Here is a 26,665-nt window from a genome sequence, read left to right as displayed (position 1 = left end):
GACTTTGGGACCTGGGTGCGGGGGTTGCTGAGGCGGGTTCGCACCTGGTGGCAGTGACCCTCTTGTCTGCTCGCAGCTCTGTGGCCGTCACCATGTTCTGGAAGTTTGACTTGAGCACCACGTCCCACGTCGACAAGCTGCTGGATAAGGAGGACGTGACGCTGCGAGAGTTAATGGATGAAGATGACATCTTGCAGGAGTGCAAGGCCCAGAACCGGAAGCTGCTGGACTTCCTGTGCAGGCAGCAGAGCATGGAGGAGCTGGTGAGCCTCGTCACACAGGACCCGGCCCTGGGCGTGGAAGAGAAGGTCCGCTTCAAGTACGTACCGCGGCGCTGGGTGGCCTGGCGCTGGGCAGCGTGCAGGGTGGCAGCGGGCAGGGCTTGAGGACGGTCAGAGCCGGGCTTTCTGACAGGGTGGCTGACCGTAAACGTTTGCCCCGCCTGACATGCGAGAAGGCCCCTCCGGTGGGCTTTGCTTCTGGGATGTTGAAGATTTGGGGATCTCCTGTGTGTGATTCCTCACTCTGGATTATAGCGAGCTGCACCGTGTTGGAGTGTTTTGGGTGAATATGTGCTGAAGAAAGGCTGAGCTCTGACAGACCGATGGGTGCAGCCTTGGCCTGACTGGTGAAACAGCCAGTCCCCAGAGACAGGCGGCATCTGACTGCTCGACCGTGGGGTCTTGGGCCTGGAGGACATATTTTGTGTCATTAGTGATCCTGACCGTTCTCAGAGTTTTTCCTAAAATGTTCCATTCAACAGTCGGCTGGGATGTTAGGGGACAACAAAAGGGACAGGGCAAGGACTTAGGACAAGGGTTGGAGTGAGGACAGAGTGTGAATGGGTGGGGCCTCAGGTGACAGGAAGGACAGCAGAGCTGGCCTCTGGCTCTGAGGGTGCCTCTTTGGGCCCGAGCAGGCTCTGGGAAGCGGGGGAGCTGGGGCTAGTGATGCAGAGGGATTCAGGGCAGACAGGGTGCCCTCAGCTGCGCACGTGTCCCACAGGGAGTCGGCGTGTGGTGGTAAAGTCTTAGTTGGGAAACTACGGCCTGAGGTCAGATTCTGTTTTTGTGAGGCCTGCAAGCTGAGAATGGCTTTACATTTTTAAATGGAAAAAATAGAAAAATAATAATATCACATGAAAATGACAAAATTCACATTTCCTTGTCCGTCATTTTCACTGGAAAGTCTTGTTGGACACATCCATGACCCGTTGGCCGTGACAACATAGGCGTTCTAAAATATTGACTCTCTGGCCCTTTACTTTTTACAGAAAGTCTTTGATGACTTAGGAGGCAAGTAAAGAAGGACGGGGTGATGGGGAGTAGTGCTGCAGTCGTGGTGGTCCACCGCGCCCCTCTGACAGGGAGGCAGCCGGCGCTGGAAGAGGAGAGCTCTGCAAAGAGGCGGGGGCTTGCTTGTTGGGGAGCCAGGGGATTGGGGCCATGGTGATCACCTGTGATAGATCAGAGGCCATCGTCCCTGAGATGTGCCTGGTCAGCGCCTCTTATCTCAGCATCGCCATTAGTGGGCCCCATTCCTTTCACTCTCTCACTCCCAAATGTGTCCTGTTGCTGACCCGTCGAGGGTCTCCCTGTCTGGAGGGTGTTGGCGACAGTGTGACGGGGAGAAGGGCTGGGGCAGCATGTTGTGGTTCTGGGTAGAGGGGTCCCAGCGTGGCATCAGTGAGCCAGGAGAGCTTTATAGTCAGAGTTTGGGAGAGGTTAGCAGTGGGTGAGTACAAACAAAGCAAACAAGGCAGTGAGAATACCTTTAACTCTGAGGGAAGGGTGCATGTAAGTAAGCAAATAGAACAGTGTTTGCATGTTCATACAGAGGGCCACACTGGACATGGATTTAACTAATTGTGGTATAATTTTATAGAGAGAGGGGGAAAGGGCAGTGGGGCGGCAGGGCAGGGTGGCGTGAGGTGTGCGAGCTACATCTTCACCTTCCACCATAGGAGGTCAATTTGTAATACCTAAAATTGCTAGATGAAGAAGTGTACTTGTATTTTATTTGGAAACATGGACGTCAGTAATACAGAAAATGCCAGGAGACTGTGGTGACTGTCTCAGGAGTGGGATGTGGGAGTGGGAAAGGAGGGGGGCTGCCCTTCCTCACGAGCCCTGTCATACAGAGTCTTAAAAGCATTTGTGTGTATCACCTGTTTTTGGTTTTTGTTTTGTTTTTTTTAATATTTATTTATTTACGTGGCTGCTCTGAGTCTTAGTTGTGGCACACAGGATCTAGTTCCCTGACCAGGGATTGAACCCAGGCCCCCTGCATTGGGAGCGTGGAGTCTTAACCACTGGGCCACCAGGGAAGTCCCCATATCACCTGTTAAAAAAAGTAAAAAGCCTTTAATTTAAAAAGTAATTTTAGGGCTTCCCTGGTGGCGCAGTGGTTGAGAGTCCGCCTGCCGATGCAGGGGACACGGGTTCGTGCCCCAGTCCGGGAGGATCCCACATGCCGCGGAGCGGCTGGGCCCGTGAGCCGTGGCCGCTGAGCCTGCACGTCTGGAGCCTGTGCTCCGCAACGGGAGGGGCCACAGCAGTGAGAGGCCCGCGTACCGCAAATAAATAAATTAATTAATTAATTAAATAAAAGGTAATTTTAAAATTAACTTGCTTTTATTAAAAATTTATTTGCTTTTAATTAAAATTAAATCAAAACGTCCTTTTTGAGAAGAGGAATAGGCTGGGTAGATGGATGAGGTAGTAGCTGAAGGAAGAAGTGGAGTCAAGATCATTTTTTTAAAGATGCGAAAGATACAGATAGGCCCTGTTTCAGGCTTTGAGCCGTAGGTCTCCGTCGAGCTGCTCAGCTCAGCCCTCGGAGCGTGTGGCAGCAGCAGGTGACACAGTGGAGAGTGCGGAGCCAGTGCCTGCGCTGCTCTGCCTCTGGATGGCCGCCCCAGGCCACCTGGGCAGGGCGACAGCACCTCCTCCAGCCGCCTTTGTGCCTCTGCAGCCCAGCTGCTGTGGCTTCACCCTCGTGGCTGCAGGCTGGTTACGGAGAGACCCTTCCCGAGAGCAGGGAGTGTGCCCGAGCCACACGGGTCCAGAGGAGCTGCCCTGAGTGGTTAGCTGTTCTGCTAAAGCCAGAAGCTGCTCCATGCAGGTGAGACCTCTGTGGAGCAGCCCTGGGCCGGGAGCTGGCCACCTGGTCCAGCCTGAGAACCCTGAGGATGCTTCTGGCCTCTTTCTTGAGATTCCTGTGCACTTTGCAGAGTTCTGGACCATTTGAGAAATAAGACAGAAAAGCCAGCAGATGGACTCCAAGTTACCACTTCTGTTCCTCATGCTGGTGGTGTGGGGGGATGTTTTAGCTCTGAGTGGAGGGCTTCCTCTTTCCAAATCAGAGTTAGAACTGCTCACCCAGCGGGAAGCAGGGCTAGGTCAGGGCAGGACCCCAGGAAGGACCCCACCCCCACCCCCACCAAATAACCCTGCCTGCCACACTAAGGGGCAGAGCAGAGAGGACGGCTGAGCCCAGTTGCCCAGCTGAGCCCCTGGGGAGCAGCAGGGCAGGGCCCAGAGGGAGGCATGAAGCGGGGGAGAGGGAATGAATCCCTGCCGTTACGGTTCCTGGACTCTCCCATCCTCGCTCTGATAATTCCTGAGTCCACCTTCCGTGCTCCAGGATTTTGTCTTCCTCTTTTTTGTCTCCTTCCCCTGGCAAATCCTATTCTCTGGCAGCTTCCTGAGGAGGTCTGCATGGGGGGCAAGGTTGGGGTGCAGCCTGAGTGCATCGTTCTCTTTCCTGCTGGCTGTAAGCTCCCTCTGGTTTCCAGTCAGACTGGACATGCGTCTCCTGAAATTTTGAAGACTCCATAGGTGTCTTCGTCAACTGAAAGAAAAAAAAACGCACAGCCTAAAAGCTGAGAATAATGTTTTATTTGGCGGAATTTCTAAGGCTTCAAGCCCTGGAGACAGGACTCTCAGCTCGCTCTGAGGGACAGCTCTAAAGAGTGAGGGAGGGGCCAGGATATATAGGAGTTTTTGCAACAAAGACCAGGTAGTCGGGACTTCAAAAGTTTACTGTTCATTAAAGAAAACCAGACATCTTAAGTTAATTTAGCACTTTTCTGTGTATGGAAAGATGCAAGGGTCTGGGCTCGGGACTTCCCTGGTTGGTGGTGCAGTGGTTTGGAATCTGCCTGCCAATGCAGGGGACACTGGTTTGAGCCCTGGTCCGGGAAGATCCCACATGCCGCGAAGCAACTAAGCCCGTGCGCCACAACTACTGAGCCTGCACTCTAGAGCCCGCAAGCCACAACTACTGAGCCTGCATGCCTAGAGCCCATGCTCCGCAACAAGAGAAGCCACCACAATGAGAAGCCCGCGCACCGCAACGAAGAGTAGCCCCCGCTCGCTGCAACTAGAGAAAGCCTGTGCGCAGCAACGAAGACCCAACGTAGCCAAAAAAAAAAAAGGAGTCTGGGCTCACTGAAATCATTCCTTTGGTCTGCACCTCAGCTGTCTAGGGCCAGGATCCTGTGCTTTTCCCATCCTTGAGGGTGGCTGCTGTGGCTGAGCTGCTTTTCTCTCTCCCGGGTTCTCTCAGGGCTCACGGGGCAGGGCGGCCGGGGAGGCTCTAGTGGCTTGATGGCTGCAGCACCCTTTGTTTACTGACAGGGCAGCAGCATTTTTCGTTCACATCTTCTAGTTCCTAGTTCCAGCCCTGCTGCTGACGCGTCTGATGCCACAGGTGTGCAGCTTTCCTTAGGGGCATTTTAGGGCCTTTTCTAATCCTGTTGCTCTGGAATTTCCCAGTAATGTAACTTTATCCCTTGGGTTAAGGTAGGGGAATCTCAGAAGCAGGACCAATCATCCAGGAGAGTTTTATAGTCAAAGAGTTTGGGAGAAATTAGTAGTAAATAAGTATAAAACTAAGCAAACAAAACAAGGAGGAGGGGCTGGGAGTCTCACTGCACTGACCCTCCACCTGCCTGGTGGGCGCTGTCTCCATCCAGGCCTCTCTGAGTGCTACAGAGCGCAAGTGTGTGTGCCCAAAGCACAGTGAGGCCAGACAAACCGAAACGCCAGAGTTTGGAGCACAGGAAGGTTTTTTATTGCAGGCACCTGCAGGGAGAATGGGTGATTCATGCTCAAAACCCCCAAACTTGGGCTTCCCTGGGGGCGCAGTGGTTGAGAGTCCGCCTGCCGATGCAGGGGACACGGGTTCGTGCCCCGGTCCGGGAAGATCCCACATGCCGCGGAGCGGCTGGGCCTGTGAGCCATGGCCGCTGAGCCTGCGCGTCCGGAGCCTGTGCTCCACAATGGGAGAGGCCACAACAGTGAGAGGCCCGCGTACCGCAAACAAACAAACAAAAAACACCCCAAACTCCCCAATTTCAGGGGAGAAGTTTTATAGGGAAAATTTGGGGTGAGGGCTGCGGAGTATGTGGCTGTCTTCTCGTTGGCTGGCAGTCAGGTAACAGAGCAGATGCTCCAGGGATCTTGGGTTCAGCCTGAAGTTACTGTCCTCCTGGATGGAGGCCTTGGTTCTGCTGAAGGGCTCACAGATACTGTTATGTGTATCCCTCGAGGAGGAACCAGGACCTGCACCATTGGTTCTTGGCTGCCCCTCCCTTGTTTCTTCAGCCCTCCCTTCCCTGATTAGTAACTGTTTGAACCTGCCCTTTGGAACGTGCGGAATGTCAGGGAGGCTGAATGAAGCCTATTTCCTACCAACAAGAAATAGTGGACACAGAAAGGCTTTCATGCCCTGGAGGGCTCCACAGGGTCCTTCTGGGTTTCTTGAGCTGTGTGTCTGGTTGCCCACCCTCCTCCCCCAGGACCCTGAGACACAGACCTGCCTCATGCGCCTGGCCTGCTTCCCTGGCCGCCACCCTCTAGGTTCATTCCGCGGAGTTTCTACCTCTCTTGTCTTTTCTTCCTTGCATTATGGCCACAAACCTCTATGTTCCGTCTGCCGTGTTTAACTGGGATGGCTATTTCCTGCATAAATTATATAAATTATTAGAGCAGTACCTGTTTTTCTGAAGAGTAATTATAAAATACTGATAGAGATCTCAGTCCCTCCACCTAGATGCAACCTTGTCTAAGTACAACAGCGCCTTGTGGCTCAGCTTGCCATACACGTGCACAATTCGTGTGTGTGCGCGTGCGCACACGCAGAGACTGGATGGGAGCCTTTCCGTGTGCTCTGGAAAAGCCTCTGTGCGTTTCTCTGGGGCATGCTTCTCCCTTGTTGCTTGGTGAGTCTTGTCTTGTTGTTTGGAGTCTGGTGGGTACCTCTCCGCCCGTGTCCTGTGGGGCCTTGTGCCGGCCTTGGGTGCTGCACTCCGAGCAGGCTCTCTGGCCTCTGCCCCTTGCGGCCCTGCACTGTCTGCTGTGCTGGTCGCTGTGGGCCACGTCCACGGTACGGAGCTGCCCCATCTCATCCTCGCCTCGACCCCGTGAGCTGGGCGCTGGCCACACCTCGTCTGGGCCCCTCTGTGTGGATCGGGCGTTCGCTCATACCCGGCTGCCCGCTTGGCTTCAGAAGGCCCTCTTCTCTGGGTGACGGGGAGCACCCACCCCACAGCCAGGCTGAGCTCCTGTCCCCTGCCCTCCATGCTGGGCCGGCCGCCAGGCCCTAGCTGACCGCAGTGACCACCTGGGGTTAGGCCCTTGCTGGGGCCGTGTGGGTGGCTACCAGGAGCCGTAGGGTCACAGTGGCTGACCTTGACCCCGGGCTTACTGTGCGCCAGACGCTGCTACTCTGCTTTATACGCAGCCTCGTGGGGAAGGCGGACACTCAGACCTACATGTTCAGAGAAAGCAGCCTAGACACAGAAACGTTAGGTAAGGTGCCTGAGGCTGCACAGCATGTCCCGTGTAGCTTGGTGCCAGGTGTGCTCCAGGGCAGTCAGCCCCACAGGATGCTCCCGCCAGGTTCCTGCCTGCTCTGGCCCTGGGCACCCTCACCTGTGTTCCCAGATGTGCTGAGTGTGGCACCAGGCATTGTCACTGCACTGCTATGGTGGGCTCTGTCCTGGATGCAGCAGGACATTGGGTAGGCCTGTCCCAGGACCACAGCAGTGACCCCATGTCTGTCAGAGGGTCAGGCAGGGAGCATAGTGGTATGGGATTACACGTAATGGGATCAGGATTATTTTGTGTCTGATCTTTTTTTTTTTAAAGTAAGTAAATGTATTCATTTATTTATTTATTATTTTTGGCTGCATTGGGTCTTAGTTGCTGCGCGTGGGCTTTCTTTAGTTGCGGCGAGCGGGGACTACTCTTCGTTGCGGTGCGTGGGCTTCTCATTGCGGTGGCTTCTCTCGTTGCCGAGCACGGGCTCTAGGTGCGTGGGCTTCAGTAGTTGTGGCACGTGGGCTCTAGAGCGCAGGCCCAGTAGTTGTGGCGCATGGGCTTAGTTGCTCTGCGGCATGTGGGATCTTCCCAGACCAGGGCTCGAACCAGTGTCCCCTGCATTGGCAGGTGGATTCTTAATCACTGCGCCACCAGGGAAGCCCCTGTCTGATCATTTTTATCAAATGAATAGTACATCGTTTACATATATTGGTATATCTTAATAATAATTTGCCTGCATAACACTTCAGAACTGGTACTGCATTGTAAACTGCTGATGAAGCATCTCTTCAGTGTGGGAACAAGCTAGATCTGTGCTTGTTGACATGTGGGGTCAGGAAAGGCTTGGAGAGGGGAGGACGAACCTGATGGAGGTGAGAGACATGGCAGGTGAGTAGGAGGGCAGAGGAGAAGCCAAAAGATTAGGAAAGGTTCCGTAGAGAATGGAAGTAGAGTCAGAAAATGTGGGATGTCAGAGTTTAGGGTATGAGGAGCCAGAAAAAGGTATGATAAAAACATTGAGGTTCTAGTAGTCAAAAATGCCGGTTGGTCACAGAATAATCACATTTTTCTTCTGTTCCAGGGTCTAGCCATGTTTGGTTTCTGCCTGTGGATCTGCTTCCTAAGGGGCAGATCATTCAGGTAGCTTCCTGAGTAGTGGGGAAGTCTCATTCACCTACAGTTGCTTGCACTGTGCCCCTTCAGGTACCCAAACACAGCCTGTGAGCTGCTGACGTGTGACGTGCCGCAGATCAGTGACAGACTGGGAGGGGACGAGACTTTGCTCAACCTTCTTTACGACTTCTTGAACCGTGAGCCGCCTCTCAATCCTCTCCTCGCCAGTTTTTTCAGCAAGACCATCGGCAGTCTCATCGCAAGAAGAACTGCACAGGTACTCCTCTGCCAAGCCCGCGAGACGCGGGAGGGAGGCGCGGCTGACCCCGTGGCATCTTGCCGTCAGCCGCTGCTGTGTGGCCTGTGCACCAGGCTGTGGGGGCAGGCTTCCGACTGTCCTGTGGGACACGCGTGGAGCTGTGTGGGCTGCTGCTGTGGGGGCTGGGATTTGATTAAGAAAGTGGCTTCCCAAGAGAGACTTCCTCTGGCCGGCTCTGAAATAAGCAGCACCTCTGCCACCCCTGGGAGCTGCACAGGGCCCCAAACTAGGCCAGCTCGTCCTGTCACTGACCAGTCATGGGTGAGAGATCCAGGACATACCTGCATCATGGCAGGACATTAGGGTGTCTGCTGCTGCATCTGTGTGGGTGGCAGGTGCCTGTATGTCTAGGGCACTTATTGTTTCAAAGCAAATTAAAGGAAATGCCTAGGACTTCCCTGGCCATCCAGCGGTTAGTATTTCGTGCTTCCACTGCAGGAGGTAGGGGTTTGATCCCTGGTCGGGGAACTAAGATCCCACCAGCCGCGTGGTGCAGCCAAAAAAAGAAAAAAGAAAAAAGGAATTGCCTAGTAATATTTTTCTGTAAAGCAGGGAGTGAACTCGTTTCATTCAGCTGGAGCGTGGGCCTCCTGGAGGCCACATTTGCTCCACGGTTGCTCCGGCCTTGCATCTGCCCTGGTGTGCTTCAGCACTGCACACCGTAGATGGCACGGGAGGGCCATGAGGTTTGCTGGCGCCTGTGCCCGTTACGTGCTTCAGGAGGCGGCCTTGTCAGTCTTTCACCTTTATCCCTGCTCGCCGTCCCCCAGGCACTATTTCAGAACAAACCCCAGGCGGCTTGTCGTTTCTTTGTCAATATTTCAGTGTGTATCTCTAAAACATAAGGACTTCCTTTTCTCCAGGCGTTGCGCCACGTGGTCGTAACTAGGATGTACGTGTGCTCAGCTTGAATGGCTGAAGTGAGAGTGGTTGAGCCAGTTTGCAGTCCCAGCAGCAGAGCATGACAGTTCCTGCTCTTCCACTTCCTCTCCAGCCCTGACTAATATTATCAGTCGGTTTATCTTATCTCTTCTGATGGTGTATATAACAGCATTGTGCTTTTAGTTTGCATCTCCCTGGTGACTAGTGAGGATGAGAACCTTTTCATGTATTAATTGGCCATTTAGATACTTTTTGTGTGAAGTCTCTTGCCCATTTTCTATCAGGCTGTCTCTTCTTTTTTCATTTGTAGGAATTCTATTTCGTGGATACAAGTCCTTTGTTGATTTTTTTGGGGGGGTGGGGGGCGGTGTGCCACGTAGCTTGCTGGATCTTAGTTCCCTGACCCGGTATTGAACCCACGCCCTCGGTAGTGAAAGCCAAGAGTCCCACCCACTGGACTGCCAGGGAATTCCCCCTTTGTTGATTTTGCGTTGCAAACATCTTTTCCCACTCTGCTTGCTGGGTTTGGTTTTGTTTTTTACTCTCTTAATGGTATATTTTAATGAGCAGAGAGCCTGATTTTCATATAGTCCAAGTCATAACTCTTTTTATTTGTTTGTTTTTTTTTGTTGTTGTTGTTTTGTTAAGAAACTTCTGCTGACTTCGAAATCATAAAGATAATTCTCTTACTACTCTTCTGTGTTATCTTTTAGAAGCTTTATTGTTTTACCTTCATATTCCTACCTACAGTCCACCTGGAATTGATTCTTGTAAATGGTGTCAGACTGAAGTGTTTTTTCATATGGTTATTGTCCAGTTGACCCAGCACTGTATTGATAAGGCCGTGCTTTCTCAGTTGCTTCACAGTGTCCCTCTTGTCATAAATCAAGCAATCACGTGTGTATGCATTTCTTTTCTACTGTCCTGTTTGTAATTATGAACACAGCACTATTTAATTACTGTAGCTTTGTAAGTTTTGATGTTCGATAGAATTAGTCCTCTCACTTTGTTTTTCTTCAAGGTTGTTTTTACTATTCTTTGCCTTTTGCATTATTCTAGGATGAGCAAATTTTAGAGTGAGTTTGTCAGTTTCCACATTCTCCCCTGTTCCCCAGAAAAACCTGCTGAAGTTTTGATTAGGCTTGCATTTCCTATAGATTGGGGTTGGCTAATTATGGCCCACAGGCCAAAGCCAGCCCGCCCCTATTTTGTACAAGAAACTTTACTGAAACGCAGCTGCTCCTGTTTACATATTATCTATGGCTGCTTTTGTGCTATAGCAGAAAGCTGAGTAGTTAGGGCTTCTTTAATTTCTCTCAGTAACCAAGTTCTTTGGGTAGAGGTCTTACATAGTTCTCGTTATGTTTATCCTTAGGTACTTGATATTTTCATGTTATTCTAAACAGTGTCTTTTTTATTGAAAAATTTTATTGAGATAATTGTAGATTCGCGTGCAGTTTTATGAAAGAACGTAAAGCTACCTTTTGTACACTTTGCCTGGTTTCCTTCAGTGGTGCCATTTTGTAAAATGCTAGCAGAAGATCGCAACCAGGACATTGACATTTCACTTGCAGGCATTTGTGTGTGTACGTGTGTTAAGTTCAGTACAATTTATCACTTGTGTAGGTTCGTGTCTCCATCGTCAGTCAACATACTGAACGGTTCTTAAACCATAAGGATCCTTTGTGTTGCCCTTTTATAACTACTCCCACCTTCCTCTGGCCTCTATCCCTTCACCCATCCCTAACCTCTGGCAACCACTAGTCTGCTTCATTTCAGAAATTTCGTTTTCTCAAACTGTTATTTAAATTAAATCATATAACATATAGGCCTTATGGCTTTTTTTTCTAGCATACATCCCTGAAGAGTCATCCAAGTTGTTGTATGTATCAGTAGGACATTCGCTTTTATTGCAGTGTGAGTAGTGTTCCATGGTGTGGATGGAACACAGTTTGTTAAACCATTCACATGTTGAAGGACATCTGGGCTGATTCCAGTTTTTGGAAATATCAATAAAGCTACTGTTCTAATAATTTATATTCTTTTTACTTTTTTTTTTTTAATTTTTATTTTTAACCACGCCACACGGCATGTGGGATCCTAGTTCCCCACCAGGGATCAAACCCATGCCCCCTGCAGTGGAAGCATGGAGTCATAACCACTGGACTGCCAGCGAATTCCTTATATTCTTTTTTTAAATCTATGTATAAGATCATACCATCTGTGATTAATGACAGTTTTATTTTGTCCTTTATAAATGTTACACTTTTTGTCTCTTTTTCTTGCCTTGTTGCATTGTCTGGAACCTTTAATACATTGTTGAATTGAAGTGGTGATAGTGGGCCTCTGTTTTATTTATTGCCTCTGAGGAAAAGCTTTCACTGTTTTACAATTAAGTATGTTGTTTGTTGTGGAGTTTATTTTGTTCGTTTGTTTTGTTTTTTGGGTTTTTTTTTTGCGGTACGCGGGCCTCTCACTGTTGTGGCCTCTCCCGTTGTGGAGCACAGGCTCCGGACGCGCAGGCTCAGCAGCCATGGCTCACAGGCCCAGCCGCTCCGCGGCGTGTGGGAATTTCCTGGACCAGGGCACGAACCCGTGTCCCCTGCATCGGCAGGCGGACTCTCAACCACTGCTCCACCAGGGAAGCCCCATATTGCTTTCTTTTTAAGAATTTTTGTATCTGTGGCCATCAGTGAGATTGGCTTATAATTTCCTTCCCTTTTCTTTTTTGTTTTTTAATTTTTAATGGGGTATAATTGATATACAATGTTGTGTTAGTTTCAGGTGTACAGCAAAGTGAATCTATTATACATACACACATATCCACTCTTTTTTAGCTTCTTTTCCCTTATAGGCCTTTACAGAGTATTGAGTAGAGTTCCCTGTGCTCTACAGTAGGTCTTTATATAATTTCCTTTTCTTAAAGTGCGCATATCAAGGTTTTGGAATCGAGGTTTTATGTCCTCATACAATGATATGGGGCATCTTCTCTCATTTTATGAGAGAAGGACCCTGGAGGAGTCCTGCATAAGATTGGGGTTATTTTTCTTTAAATTTTGGAGAGAATTCACTAGTAAAGCCTTTAGAGCCTGGAGTCTTCTGTATGGGGAGGCTTTTAATTAGAGATTTTGTTTCTTTTGACACTCTAGAACTCCAGATTTTCTCTTTCTTCTTGTCAGTTTACGTAAGTGAGTTTTTCAAAGGAATTTTTCATTTTTCCAAATTTACAGAAATTGGCCTAAACTTGTTCCGGATAACCCCTTGTAATGGTGTTTATATCTGTAGGGTGTGTAGGATGTTCCCTGGAGCCTTCTCTGCTGTTTTCAGTCTTTCTCTCTAATCACGCTTTTCAAAGAACCCCCGCCCCTGCCCCCCACTCCCCAACCCCCCCGCCCCTGTTGCCTCTCTTCTCTCTCTTCCTCCTCCTTCCCCTCCTTCCCTTCACTTCTGGCATGAGGGTTCTGGCATGAGGGTGGTTGGGATCCCTTGCCTGTTCCGTGTCCCCATTGTCCCCAGTAGAGTCCTGGGTCTGTGCAGTGGCCTGGACTTGCAGGCACCTCGTCTCTGTGGCCAACTGAGCCGAGCTTGCCAACACGTGTCCAAGAAGGCCTCTGCCTGGGCTTCTCCCGTCCCTCTGCGCTCAGGCACCACACCCTGTGACTGCACACTCAGCCAGCCAGCTGTGTCGTGTCTTGTCGGCTCTGGTCACCAGCCAGCTGCACCCCTCCGCCTCTGCTTTTCTGAAACCTCAGTCCTTTCCCTTCAGCCACCTGTGGGGCCTGTCAGCTTTCCGGGTTTGTGTCCCCTGTCCGGGAGCTGTCAACTCGGGTGCTGGGGCTGCACTTGTGCCCAGTCTCGGTGTGTGGCAAACTCTGCCAGCCCAGGGTCCTCTCAGGCCCCCACCGCCTCGTGGACTCGCCTGTGTTCAGGGCTCTGCCTGTCATTGCTGGGGGGGCGGCGGAGGGGGCTTTCTTACAGCTCTTTCCACGTCTTTCCATTATTTCTGCTCACTGTTGTTGAAAATGAATCTTTCCCATGGCAGTTCTTGGGGGCAGCATCTCCTGGTGGTCAGGGTCTGCCCTGCTCACCTCTCAGGGGCTGTCTGGTTGCAGGTGATTGTGTTCTTGAGGAAGAAGGACAAGTTCATCAGCCTGCTGTTGAAGCACATCGGCACCTCGGCCCTCATGGACCTGCTGCTGCGCCTGGTCAGCTGCGTAGAGCCCGCCGGGCTCCGGCAGGAGGTCCTGCATGTGAGTGTGTGGGCCCCCTCCTCCCTGGAGCCCCTCCCCGTCTGCGTGGGCTCTGCACATTCTCCGAGTGTGGAGTAAGTGCCTCCTGGTATAAGGAGGCTGGAGCTGGTGAAGCAGCACCGGGGTGCCCAGCACCCCAGCTTTCCACCCAGCAGGACCTTCCCCTCCTGATGAGAACCACACAGGGGTTCTCGTCAAGGCTTGTATTTGAGGCTGGGTCTGGCATCTGCCCCTTTTCTCTTGTCCTGCCTCAGTCCATTCATCAGCAGAGAGCAGAAGTGGGTTTCCTCACTTGTGCCCCACCCCTAGGGCTGCTAGGTCTCCATTGGGTGCTGGTCCTGTGCCCGAGTACGTGCCCAAGAGGAAACAGTCGCCGAAGAGGATTCCATGCAGAGACGTTTCGAAGACCAGAGTTGGCCTGTGTCTGTCCTGACAGTATTCACAGCGAGAGGGGCTACCCATAGCTCCCTGAGGGCTTTCCCAGAAGAGGGGAGGGTGCTCAACCCCAAGAAGCCCAGGAAACCAGTGCCGGACAAAGAATCTGCTGCTGTTGGGCAGGTGTTGTTTGTAATGCAGCTTAAGATAGAATAAGTAAACCATTGGTCCTTCTTGACGGTTTTCCAGCTCCTGGAATTAGGTGACAGTTGTCGCTCTCAGATTCATAACCCGCTTCGTTATGGAGCGGCCTCCCACTGAGAGTTAATCATAGTAGCTGATGTGGCACAGTGAGAGCCGCGGGAACGTCAGCCGTTGCTGAACGTTAGTGGGACGCCTGCCCTGACTACACTGAGCCCATTTTGGGGTAAGGAAGTGCGTAGAGGAGCCGGACTGACCTGGAGCCCGGGCGCTGCAGGGAGCAGCTGGGCTGTGTGCTGGGAGAGCCCCATCGGCGCGGGTGGCTCCAGGCTCCGCTTCGGAGACGTCCTAAAAACAGAGCTCACGTGTGTTTAAGAGTCTGGACCATTAGGGCATGTGGAAGGGGATCCCCTCCTTTACAGTCTTTGGGTCACTCCAGAATTCGGCCACTGCTTGTGCTTTCAGGGTCTGGGTGGACGCACGTGTTGGGTGAAGTATCTCTGTGCCAGAACCTGGCGCGTGGATTTCTGTTGCACTGAAGGACTTACCTTCCATTTCGTCAGATGTGAGCGGAGTCACTTACAGGCCTCCTTTTCCCTTTCAGTGGCTTAATGAAGAGAAGCTCATCCAGAGGCTCGTGGAATTGATCCACCCGAGTCAGGATGAAGATGTGAGTATGGGCTCGTGGACCCCACCTTTGAGCAGGCGCCCCTCGCTCAGGGCTGGCAGAGAGCGCTCTCCACTGCTGTCTGAGGGGGCAAGTCACTCCTTTCCTCAGATGCTCTTCCTTTAATCAAGCACTGACTTGCAGACTTTTTTTTTCTAAAATATAGTACATACATATTATAAAAAAACAGTCCGAATAGAATTGTATGTTATCTATGGCTGAGTAACAGATGACCCCAAAACTTAGTTGCTTATAACAGTAAGTATTTTTTATCTCAGTTTTTATGGGCCAGGGGTCACAGGTCCTCTGCCCAGGGTCTCTCACAAGACTGTGGTCACCTCAGGGCTCAACGAGGGGAGGGTCTGCCCCCAGGGTCACTGGTGGCTCTGCAGGACTCAGTTCCTTATTTTATTTATTTATTTATTTGTTTGTTTATTTTTATTTCTTGGCTGTGTGGCATGTGGGATTTTAGTTCCTTGACCAGGGATCGAACCCACGCCCCCTACCCATACCCCTTGCGTTGGAAACACAGAGTCTTAACCACTGGACCACCAGGGAAGTGCCAGGACTCAGCTTCCTGAGGGCTGCTGGCTGAGGCTACCCTTGGCCCCATGCCCCCCGGGCCTCTCCGCAGGGCAGCTCGCAGCCTGCTGCTGCGTCCTCTGGGGCAGGCACCTGACCTACAGGTGACAGTCCTCGCCGGCGTGCCGCCGCTGTGAGTGCTGGTTCTAGCCTGCGCTCGAGGAGATGGGGTCTACAGGGGCGTGAGCTCCGGAGGGAGCGTGTGGGGTGGCAGTGGGGCTCCTCTCAGCCCCTGCCCGCTCCTTGCGGTATCACAGTTGAGAGTGTGGGGAATATCCCGATAGGCCTTTTCCTACACGTGACAACTGCACACGGCTGCACACGCACGGTCTCCTTAGCACTTTGGAGAGCGGTGGTCCTGACTCATGTCTGAGCCTTTGCTGCTGCCTGGCTGTGCTGTTTGGGGCTCTTTTGGCCCACGGGCCTGGCCAGGCAGCCGGGCAAGGGTGTCTGTGCTCCAGATCTGGGAAGGGAGATGCCCCTCCACCAGTGTGAACGCTGTGAGCTGACTGGCCCTTTCCCAGTCCCCGAGGCAGCTGGGAGGCCGCGGAGGCAACCTGGCTGCTTTCAGTCTTGCCTAAAACAGTCACGAAGCACTTCCTTCAGCTTGGTTTCCCGTGGCGCGCACGTGAAGGCTGCTTGTTAGGTGCTCCCTGCGCCGAGCCGGTGGCTGAGTTTCTCTCTGACCCTGTTCATCTGCTCCACAGACTCAGCCCACGTGGCTGGCAAAGGCACCAAATCAGAGGTTCTGAATTTTTATGGGCTTAATGTTTCTCTAGAAAAGTTGAGTCCTTTATTTTCTCTGTAGCAACTGTCCTGTTTTCTTGAGCTCACAGGACCCACCCTGTGTGTTAATAGCCACTTGTTGTGTTAGTACCACAGGCACACTCGCGGTGTCTGTCTGAGGGTATAGAACGATGTCTGCGTGGCGTGCTCGACCGTCGAGGCCCCATGGGAGCTCTTGGGGGGCGGCCAGATCTGCGCCCCACGGTGAGAGGCAGGCCAGGCTGAGACGAGCCGCCTTCGAGTCCAGCGCCTCAGCAGACCTGCCGCAGCAGCCGCTCTGACCGTGCGGCAGGCCGGCCCTGAAGGCGGCTCTTCATCCCTGTCCTTTCAGAGGCAGTCCAACGCTTCGCAGACGCTCTGCGACATCGTCAGGCTGGGCAGGGAGCAGGGCAGCCCGCTGCAGGAAGCTCCAGAGCCAGACCCCCTCCTCATGGCGCTGGAGTCGTGAGTGTGGGCTGCAGCGCTGGGGGGCCTGGGCTGAGGGCCAGGGACACCGCCACCTCCTCTGATCGTTTCTGAGGAACTCGCCCCGATCCACAGTTAACTTGATGGGCCTCTTTCTCACGGGAGGTGTCTCCTGGCAGGTTCAGAGAATGCGGGCCCCCGGGGCAGCCGTGTCCTAAAAACCCTGGGTGTGTGGCCTGAGCCCCGAGCGGGGCCTCTCTGGGATTCAGGGTGCTGCTCCTTCGGCGCGGGTGGGGGTGGGGTCTGTGCATCCCCCCGCCAGGCAGTGACCTTGCGCGTGTCCGACAGGCAGGACTGCGTGGAACGGCTGCTGAGGAACATGTTTGACGGAGCCCAGACCGAGCTCTGCCTCGTCAGCGGGACCCAGGTGCTACTGACCTTGCTTGAGCCCCGGCGGGCGGGGTGAGTGTCTCCCGAGAAGGAGAGTGCTGCCACTTCAGTGACGGAGGCCCAGGGGAGTGGCCGGGTGTGCTGTTTGTGCTTTTAATGTTTCTAATGATGCAGGTGATCATGGGGACAGACTGTCCTTGTTGAAAAGATAAACTTGACGGCTGTAAAGTCCCCTTTGACCTTCGCCATCAATCACATCCCCACCTCAGCCCAAAGACACCCCCTGTCGCCAGTTTGCAAAGTGTTTATAGACGTGTGTGCAGAACAGGCACGGCCAGTGGGCTTCCCCAAGGAGTGTCCCGATGAGTACCCCCAGCACGTGTGTGTGTGTGTCTCTGTGTGTATATGTGTGCATATGTGTATATAGGTACGCGCGTGTGCGCGCGAACGCACGTGTGTATGTGTGTTTGCGTGTGCACTTCTGTCTGCTCTGTCCTGTCACGTGCCGTGCTGGTGGTCTGATTCCCAAGGAGACTGCAGTTCCCTCATGTCCTTGCTCTGGAAGGAGCTTCACTGTAGCCCCCAGCACTGATAGCCTGTGCTGTTTTTTTAAAGAAAAGGACAACCAGAAAATAACAAGAAATTGACTTAATCTCAATGGTGAGATTATTAGCAGTTTCTTTCTTTCCCTCTGGTACCCAATACATATTTATTAGTTTATTACCTAAAAAGAGAATTATGATGTTATCATCGTTTAGTTAGAAACCAGAATATTGCTTATTCATCTTTATGAGCCCAGGAAGGCTGGGCCCTTCCCGCAGGAAGTGGGGACTCTGGTGAGTGCCTCGCCTGCGATGCAGGGACAGTGTGACAATGCAGAAAACAGATGAGCCGGTTCATTCTCTCTGCTTTTTTATCCTTTTATGTGGCCTCTTTTATCCTTTTATGGCCAGTCCTGTCTCTCAGCCGAGGAGTGGGGTCGACAGTGAAGGTTTTCAAGGTGGGAGGAGGGAGCAGAGCTGCTTCGAGGGTGTGACGCCCACAGCCCGTCAGGGCCATCACCTGGGCACGGCCCCCACCCCCATACGGTCAGCAGCCTCCCTGGAGATGACAAGTGGGCACTTCGGGAGGGGGTATGGTGTAATGGGACTAGTGTCCCCGTGTCCAGCTGCCTCTGGTCCACAGGATGGAGGGCTTGCTGGACTCCTGCTCTCAGGGACTGGACAGGCTGTGTGCCGTCAGCTCCGGCGTCCTGCGCGGCATCGAGCCACGGCTGAAGGACTTCCACCAGCTTCTGCTCAGCCCGCCAAAGGTAGGTGCCCCGAGCAAAGGTCGGGGGCTCTGGAGACCTCGTGGGCTGGGTCGCTTGCAAGGCAAAGACCCCACTCGCCACCCAGGATGACAAGCGCACTCAGACCCCATCTGCCGAGTGTCCATCTTCTCTTTGAAGAGTTGGACAGTTCGCCACCCCCCCCCAGGCAACTCCTGCCTTCTGACGGGGGTGTCTGAGAGCCCGAGTGCACTGGAGACCTGGCCTCTTGAGTTGGGGGCACCCAGCCAAGGAGTGAGGGGGGTCCCAGAGGAGACCCTTTGCTCAGCTGAGCAGCGGTGGTCATGGTGAGGAAGACCCAGTCCCTCTGCACCTCAGTGCCCCGGGCACAGCCCCTTCGCCTCTCCTGGTGCCTCTCTTGGGCACCCGCCGTGGTCTACCATACTGTTTCTTACATATATCAGCTTGTGGTCTGCCTTCCCCACTAGAAAGGAGGACTCATGAAGTCAGGGATTCTGGAACATTCTGCTAATGAAAAGGTAGATGCACTGTGCTCCGTGTGTGGGATCACCCCATCTCACGAGGCCACCCTTGTCATCAGTCTCCTCCGTCTTATACGCTGAGGTCACATCCCTTCGGCTGGCAGGCTGAGACCAGAGTGCCCTAGGCACCCAGGAGCAGCGGCCCACCCTCACTCAGTCTTGTGAGCCCTGAGGGGAGCGGTGGGGCTCTTAACCCGACTGACCCCTTGGCTCCTCCTGCAGACCACATTGCCTTGAGGACCCCTCCCCGGCTGGGCCACGTCATGCAGCAGCGGCCCTGGCCCTTCGACCAGGGTCAGGTCAAAGAGAAGCCCACACATGGGTGGTGATCACACCGGTCACAAGGCTCTAACTGGGCCGTCCTTTTGTGTTTGCAGAAAGCAGCGATCCTGACCACCATTGGCGTGCTGGAGGAGCCCCTGGGTAACGCCCGCCTGCACGGAGCTCGCCTCGTGGCCGCCCTGCTGCACACGAACACGCCCAGCATCAACCAGGAGCTCTGCCGGCTCAACACCATGGGCTTGCTGCTGGTGAGCGGACACCTGCCCCGCCTGGGACCTCAGCGCCCAGGTGAAGGCCTGCCCGAAGGGAGGCTCTGGTTCGGTTCTGGGGCAGGCACAGTCTGTGCAGAGACCGCGTCCTGCCCCCCAGGCTTGAGGCCAGGTCACTGGTGAGGCGCACCGAGTGACGCTGGGACCCGCCTCCGTGTAGGCTCATGCAGGGCTGCCCTGGAAGCAGAGGGAGCCGGTAATATGGTCCCTCCCCTTTCTGATTTCTGCCTTAATAGAGAACTTTGAAGCTCTTCAGCCTAAAACGCCCTAAAGAGCTGCTCCTCGTCCCCACAGTAAAGGCAGAGCCTGTGGGGAGCTCCTCTGGTGGGCACGCTGTGGGGGTCTGAGGGAGGGTCTGCAGGCAGTGACCACAGGGCGCTGCTGACGGGGAGGGGACCTCGCTCAAGCTGTACACGGAGCTCATGCATCCCCAGCCTTCTCCTCAGCCTTGCCCCTGGGCCTCTGCTCCCAGGAAGCTGAAATATCCTTACATTTAAATCTCAATCCCAGAAGGAGCTGCCTTGGACCTGGGCCTGAAGGACTGCCTGCCTCAGGAGTCCTTCCAGCGTTTGGAAGTCACTGGGCTCTGCTGTGACTGTAGAGCCTGGATGTGGGTCAGAGGGCGACTAGGAAAGACCTCAGTCATTTCTTTTCCTCTCCTCCGAGAAAGTTCTCTCTCTCCCACTCCCCCTTTCTACTTTTCATTTATTGTGGCAAAATATATGTAACATGAAATACACCATTTTAATAACTTGCAAGCATATGGTTCAACGTTCACGTTGTTGTATAACCATTACCACGATCTCCAGGACTTTCTCATCTTCTCCAGCTCTGAGCATTAAACACTCGGTCCTCATCCCCCCGCCAGTCCCCAGCCCTGGCACCCACCCTTCTACTTTCTGTCTCTATGGATCCGACTATTCCAGGGATTCCTATGTAAGTGGAATCAAACAGTATATCGCCTTTTCTGTCTGGCTTATTTCACTTAGTATAATGTTCATCCATGTGGTAGCATGTGTCACAATTTCTTTCCTTTTTAAGGCTGAATGATATTTCATTGTGTGGGTGTACTGCGTTTTGCTTATCCGTTCATATGTTGGTGGACAATTGGGTTGCTTCCACATTTTGGCTATTTTTAATAATGCTGCTATAAACATGGATGTACAAATATCTGTTTCAGCCCCTGCTTTCACTTCTGACTACATACCTAGAAGTGGAATTGATGGGTCATACAGTAATTCTATGTTCAGCTTTTTGAGGCACCCACACACTGTTTTCCCCAGTGGGTACACTGTTTTACATTCACACCAGCAATGTATGAGGGTTCCAATTTCATCACTAACACGTGTTTTCCATGTTTTTGATAATAGCCATCCAGATGGGTTTGAGGTGGTACCTCACTGTGTTTTGATTTGCGTTTCCTTAGTGATTAGTGATGCTGAGCATTTTTTCATGTGCTTTTGCTGGCCATTTGTGTATCTTTGGAGAACTGTCTGTTCAAGTCCTCTGCCCATTTTTGAATTGGGTTGTTCGTTTTGTTGTTGTTGTTGAATTGAAGGAGTTCTTTATATATTCTGGATATTAAGCGCTTAGATACATGATTTGCAAATATTTTCTCCCATTCTGTGAGTTGTCTTTTTGCCCTCTTGATGGTGTCCTCTGACGCACAAAGGTTTTCATTTTGATGAAGTCCAGTTTATCTGTTTTTTTTCTTTTTTTAAATTAATTATTTTATTTATTTTTGGCTGCGTTGGGTCTTTGTTGCTGTGCGTGGGCTTTCTCTAGTAGCAGTGAGTGGGGGGCTGCTCTTAGTTGTGGTACGTGAGCTTCTCATTGCGGTGGCTTCTCTTGTTGTGGAGCACGGGCTCTAGGCGTGCAGGCTTCAGTAGTTGTGGCTCGTGGGCTCTAGAGTGCAGGTTCAGTAGTTGTGGCACACGGGCTTAGTTGCTCTGCGGCATGTGGGATCTTCCGGACCAGGGCTCGAACCCTTGTCCCCTGCATTGGCAGGCGGATTCTTAACCACTGCGCCACCAGGGAAGTCGCAAGTTTATCTGTTTTTTTCTTTTGTTTCTTGTGCATTTGGTGTCATACCTATACCTAAGAAATCATTGCCAAATCCACTGTCATGCAACTTTCCCCGTGTTTTCTTCTAAGTACTTTATAGTTTTAGCTCTTTCGGGTCTTTGGTCCGTTCTGAGTTTGTATATCTATGCAGTGCAAGGTAAGGGTCCAGCTTCATTCTTTTGCATGTGGATATCACAGCACCATTTGTTTTGTTTTGTTTTTTGAATGTAAGTTTCATGTGTAGGTTATATTTCTACTTCTTCATACCCTATTGCATGCTCACCACCAAAGATTTAGTTTCCATCTGTCACCATACAGCTGATCCCCTTTACCCATTTCGTCCTCCTCCCTACCCCATCCCTTACCACTGGTAACCACTACTCTGTATCTACATGTTTGTTTTTGTTTGGTTTGTTTATTTTGTTTGTTTTTCATTGATGAAATTATACGGTATTTGTCTTTCTCCATCTGACCTACTTCATTTAGCATACTACCCTCTAGGTCCATCCATGTTGCTGCAAATGGCATTATATCATTCTTTTTTATGGCTGAGTGATACTCCATTGTATATATGTACCACATCTTCTTTATCCATTCATCTGTTTATGGGCATTTAGGTCATTTCCATATCTTGGTTATTGCAAATAATTCTGCAGTGAACATGGAGGGGCATATATCTTTTAAAATTAGTGTTTTTGTATTCTTTGGGTAAATAGGAATGGAATTGTTGGATCATATGATTGTTCTATTTTTAATTTTTTGAGGAGCGTCCACACTGTGTTCCACAGTGGTTGCACCAGTTTACATTCCCACCACCAGTGCACAAGGTCCTCTCTTCTCTCCATCCTCGCCAACACTTGTTATCTCTTTCAGCACCTTTTGTTGAAGACACTGTCCTTTTCCCACTGGGTGATCTTGGCGCCCTTGTTGAAAATAAATTGACCGTATGTGTGAAGATTCAGTTCTTTGGATTATTGTTAGTGGGAAAAAATGCAACAGAGTTTTGTGTGTTGATCTTTTATCCTGGAACTTGGCTGAATTTGTTTATTTGCTCTAACAGTTTATGTGGAATTTGTACAATTTTCTGCATATAAGATTGTATCATCTGTGAACAGAGATAATTTTATTTCTTTCCAATTTAGATGCCCTTTATTTTTATTTTTTTAAATTTTTAAATTTTATTTTTTATAAGCAGGTTCTTATTAGTCATCCATTTTATACACATCAGTGTACACGTCAATCCCAATCTCCCAATTCATCCCCCACCCCACCCCCTGCCGCTTTCCCCCCTTGGTGTCCATATGCTTGTTCTCTACATCTGTGTCTCTATTTCTGCCCTGCAAACTGGTTCCTCTGTACCATTTTTCTAGGTTCCACTTATATGCATTAATATACAATATTTGTTTTTCTCTTTCTGACTTACTTTACTCTGTATGACAGTCTCTAGATTCATCCACGTCTCTACAAAGGACCCAGCTTCGTTCCTTTTTATGGCTGAGTAATATTCCATTGAATATATGTACCACATCTTCTATATCCATTCGTCTGTCGATGGGCATTTAGGTTGCTTCCGTGACCTGGCAATTGTAAATAGTGCTGCAGTGAACATTGGGGTGCATGTGTCTTTTTGAATTATGGTTTTCTCAGGGTATATGCCCAATAGTGGGATTGCTGGGTCATATGGTAATTCTACTTTTAGTTTTTTAAGGAACCTCCATACTGTTCTCCATAGCGGCTGTATCAATTTATATTCCCACCAACAGTGCAAGAGGGTTCCCTTTTCTCCACACCCTCTCCAGCATTGGTTGTTTGTAGATTTTCTGATGATGCCCGTTCTAACTGATGTGAGGTGATACCTCATTGTAGATTTGATTTGCATTTCTCTAATGATTAGTGATGTTGAGCAGCTTTTCATGTGCTTCTTGGCCATCTGTATGTCCTCTTTGGAGAAATGTCTATTTAGGTCTTCTGCCCATTTTTGGATTGGGTTCTTTGTTATTTTAATATTGAGTTGCATGAGCTGTTTATATATTTTGGAGATTAATCCTTTGTCCGTTGATTCATTTGCAAATATTTTCCCCCATTCTGAGGGTTGTTTTTTTGTCTTGTTTGTAGTTTCCTTTGCTTTGCGAAAGCTTTTAAGTTTCGTTAGGTCCTATTTGTTTATTTTTGTTTTTATTTCCATTACTCTGGGATGTGGATCAAAAAAGATCTTGCTGTGATTTATGTCAAAGTGTTCTTTGTGTCCAGTCTTATATTTAGGTCTCTAATCCATTTTGAGTTTATTTTTGTGTATGGTGTTAAGGAGTGTACTAATTTCAGTCTTTGACATGTAGTTTCCAGTTTTGCCAGCACCACTTATTGAAGAGACTGTCTTTTCTCCATTGTATATCCTTGCCTCCTTTGTCATAGATTAGTTGACCATAGGTGTGTGGGTTTATCTTTGGGCTTTCTATCCTGTTCCATTGATCTATATTTCTGTTTTTGTGCCAGTATCATACTGCCTTGATTAGTGTAGCTTTGTAGTATAGTCTGAAATCAGGGAGTCTGATTCCTCCGCTCCTTTTTTTTTTTCCTCAAGACTCCCTTGGCTGTTTGGGGTCTTTTGTGTCTCCATACAAATTTTAAGATTTTTTGTTCTAGTTCTGTAAAAAATGCCATTGGTAATTTGATAGGGATTGCATTGAATCTGCAGATTGCTTATGGTCATTTTCACAGTACTGATTCTTCCAACCCAAGAATATGGTATATCTCTCCATCAGTTTGTGTCATCTTTGATTTCTTTCACCAGTGTCTTATAGTTTTCTGAGTACAGGTCTTTTACCTTCTCACGTAGGTTTATTCCTAGGTATTTTATTCTTTTTGTTGCAGTGGTGAATGGGATTTACCCTTAATTTCTCTTTCTGATCTTTTGTTGTTAGTGTATAGGGATGCAAGAGATTTCTGTGCATTAATTTTGTATCTTGCAACTTTACCCAATTCATTGATTAGCTCTAGTAGTTTTCTGGTGGCATCTTTAGGATTCTGTATGTATAGTATCATGTCATCTGCAAACAGTGACAGTTTTACTTCTTCTTTTCAAATTTGTATTCCTTTTATTTCTTTTTCTTCTCTGATTGCCATGGCTAGGACTTCCAAAACCATGTTGAGTAATAGTGGTGAGAGTGGACATCTGTGTCTTGTTCCTGATCTTAGAGGAAATGGTTTCAGTTTTTCACCATTGAGAATGATGTTTGCTGTGGGTTTGTCGTATGTGGCCTTTATTATGTTGAGGTAGGTTCCCTCTCTGCCCACTTTCTGGGGAGTTTTTATCATAAATGGGTGCTGAATTTTGTCAAAGCTTTTTCTGCATCTGTTGAGACGATCATACGGTTTTTATTCTTCAGGTTGTTAATATGGTGTATCACGTTGATTGAGTGCATATATCGAAGAATCCTTGCATCCCTGGGATAAATCCCACTTGATCATGGTGTATGATCCTTTTAATGTGTTGTTGGATTCTGTTTGCTAGTATTTTGTTGAGGAGTTTTGCATCTATATTCATCAGTAATGTTGGTCTGTAATTTTCTTTTTTTGTAGTGTCTTTGTTTGGTTTTGGTATCAGGGTGATGGTGGCCTCATAGAATGAGTTTGGGAGTGTTCCTTCCTTTGCAGTTTTTTGGAAGAGTTTGAGATGGATAGGTGTTAGCTCTTCTCTAAATGTTTGATAGAAATCACCTGTGAAGCCATCTGGTCCTGGACTTTTGTTCGCTGGAAGATTTTAAATCACAGTTTCAATTTCATTACTTGAAACGGAAAGTAATTCTGTTCATATTTTCTGTTTCTTCCTGGTTTAGTCTTGGAAGGTTATACCTTCCTAAGAATTTGTCAGTTTCTTCCAGGTTGTCCATTTTATTGGCATAGAGTTGCTTGTAGTAGTCTCTGAGGATGCTTTGTATTTCTGCAGTGTCCGTTGTAACTTCTCGTTTTTCATTTCTAATTTTATTGATTTGAGTCCTCTATCTCTTTTTCTTGATGAGTCTGGCTAATGGTTTATCAATTTTATTTATCTTCTCAAAGAACCAGCTTTTAGTTTTATTGATCTTTGCTGTTGTTTTCTTTGTTTCTATTTCATTTATTTCTGCTCTGATCTTTACGATTTCTTTCCTTCTACTAACTTTGGGTTTTGTTTGTTCTTCTTTCTCTAGTTGCTTTAGGTGTAAGGTTAGATTGTTTATTTGAGATGTTTCTTGTTTCTTGAGGTAGGCTTGTATAGCTATAAACTTCCCTCTTAGAACTGCTTTTGCAGCATCCCATAGGTTTTGGATCGTTGTGTTTTCATTGTCATTTGTCTCCAGGTATTTTTTTATTTCCTTTTTGATTTCTTCAGTGATCTCTTGGTTATTTAGTAACGTGTTGTTTAGCCTCAATGTGTTTGTGTTTTTGACGTTTTTTTCCCTGTAATTCATTTCTGATCTTCAGTGTTGTGGTCGGAAAAGATGCTTGATATGATTTCAGTTTTCTTAAATTTACCGAGGCTTGATTTGTGACCCAAGATGTGATCTATCCTGGAGAATGTTCCGTGTGCACTTGAGAAGAAAGTGTGATCTGCTGTTTTGGGGTAGAATGTCCTATAAATATCAATTAAATCTGTCTGATCTATTGTGTCATTTAAAGCTTGTGTTTCCCTGATAATTTTCTGTCTGGATGATCTGTCCATTGGTGTAAGTGAGGTGTTAAAGTCCCCCACTATGATTGTGTACTGTCGATTTCCTCTTTTATAGCTGTTAGCAGTTGCCTTACGTATTGAGGTGCTCCTATGTTGGGTGCATATATATTTATAACTGTTATGTCTTCTTGATCCCTTGATCATTATGTGGTGTCCTTCCTTGTCTCTTGTAACAGGCTTTATTTTAAAGTCTGTTTTATCTGATATGAGTATTACTACTCCAGCTTTCTTTTGATTTCCATTTGCATGGAATATCTTTTTCCATCCCCTCACTTTCAGTCTGTATGTGTCTCTAGGTCTGAAGTGGGTCTCTTGTAGACAGCATATATATGGGTCTTGTTTTTGTATCCATTCAGCGAGCCTGTGTCTTTTGGTTGGAGCATTTAATCCATTCACGTTTAAGGTACTTATCGATATGTACCTGTTACCATTTTCTTAATTGTTTTGGGTTTGTTTTTGTAGGTTCTTTTCTTGTCTTGTGTCTCCCACTTAGAGAAGTTCCTTTAGCATTTGTTGTAGAGCTGGTTTGGTGGTGCTGAATTCTCTTAGCTTTTCCTTGTCTGTAAAGCTTTTGATTTCTCCCTTGAACCTGAATGAAATCCTTGCCGGGTAGGGTAATCTTGGTTGTAGGTTATTCCCTTTCATCACTTTAAATATATCGTGCCACTCCCTTCTGGCTTTTAGAGTTTCTAAAAAAAAATCAGCTGTTAACAGCTGAGAAATCAGCTGTTAA

General features: G+C 49.3%; 1 protein-coding gene across 7 annotated transcripts in view; it reads left to right on the top strand.

Moving 5' to 3' along the window:
- Positions 1-26,665, top strand: part of PPP6R2 (protein phosphatase 6 regulatory subunit 2) — an 84,388-nt gene that overhangs the window by 44,605 nt on the left and 13,118 nt on the right. For 5 of the 7 annotated variants that reach the window (XM_030855491.2, XM_030855488.2, XM_060306103.2 and 2 more), the window contains 9 exons: positions 77-319; positions 8,031-8,217; positions 13,254-13,391; positions 14,572-14,637; positions 16,334-16,446; positions 16,756-16,869; positions 17,751-17,885; positions 17,983-18,109; positions 18,987-19,139. In XM_030855491.2, coding sequence (XP_030711351.2) covers positions 93-319; positions 8,031-8,217; positions 13,254-13,391; positions 14,572-14,637; positions 16,334-16,446; positions 16,756-16,869; positions 17,751-17,885; positions 17,983-18,109; positions 18,987-19,139 — 1,260 coding nt within the window. In that variant the 5' untranslated portion in view covers positions 77-92. The remainder of the gene's footprint in view (positions 1-76; positions 320-8,030; positions 8,218-13,253; positions 13,392-14,571; positions 14,638-16,333; positions 16,447-16,755; positions 16,870-17,750; positions 17,886-17,982; positions 18,110-18,986; positions 19,140-26,665) is intronic. The other 2 variants (XM_030855496.2, XM_060306104.1) reach the window with 1 other exon arrangement.

The sequence above is a fragment of the Globicephala melas genome, chromosome 10, assembly GCF_963455315.2.
Source record: "Globicephala melas chromosome 10, mGloMel1.2, whole genome shotgun sequence".
NCBI classification, from domain to species: domain Eukaryota; kingdom Metazoa; phylum Chordata; class Mammalia; order Artiodactyla; family Delphinidae; genus Globicephala; species Globicephala melas.
Note: the sequence above shows the minus strand (reverse complement) of the source record. Positions and strands in the feature narration are given on the sequence as shown.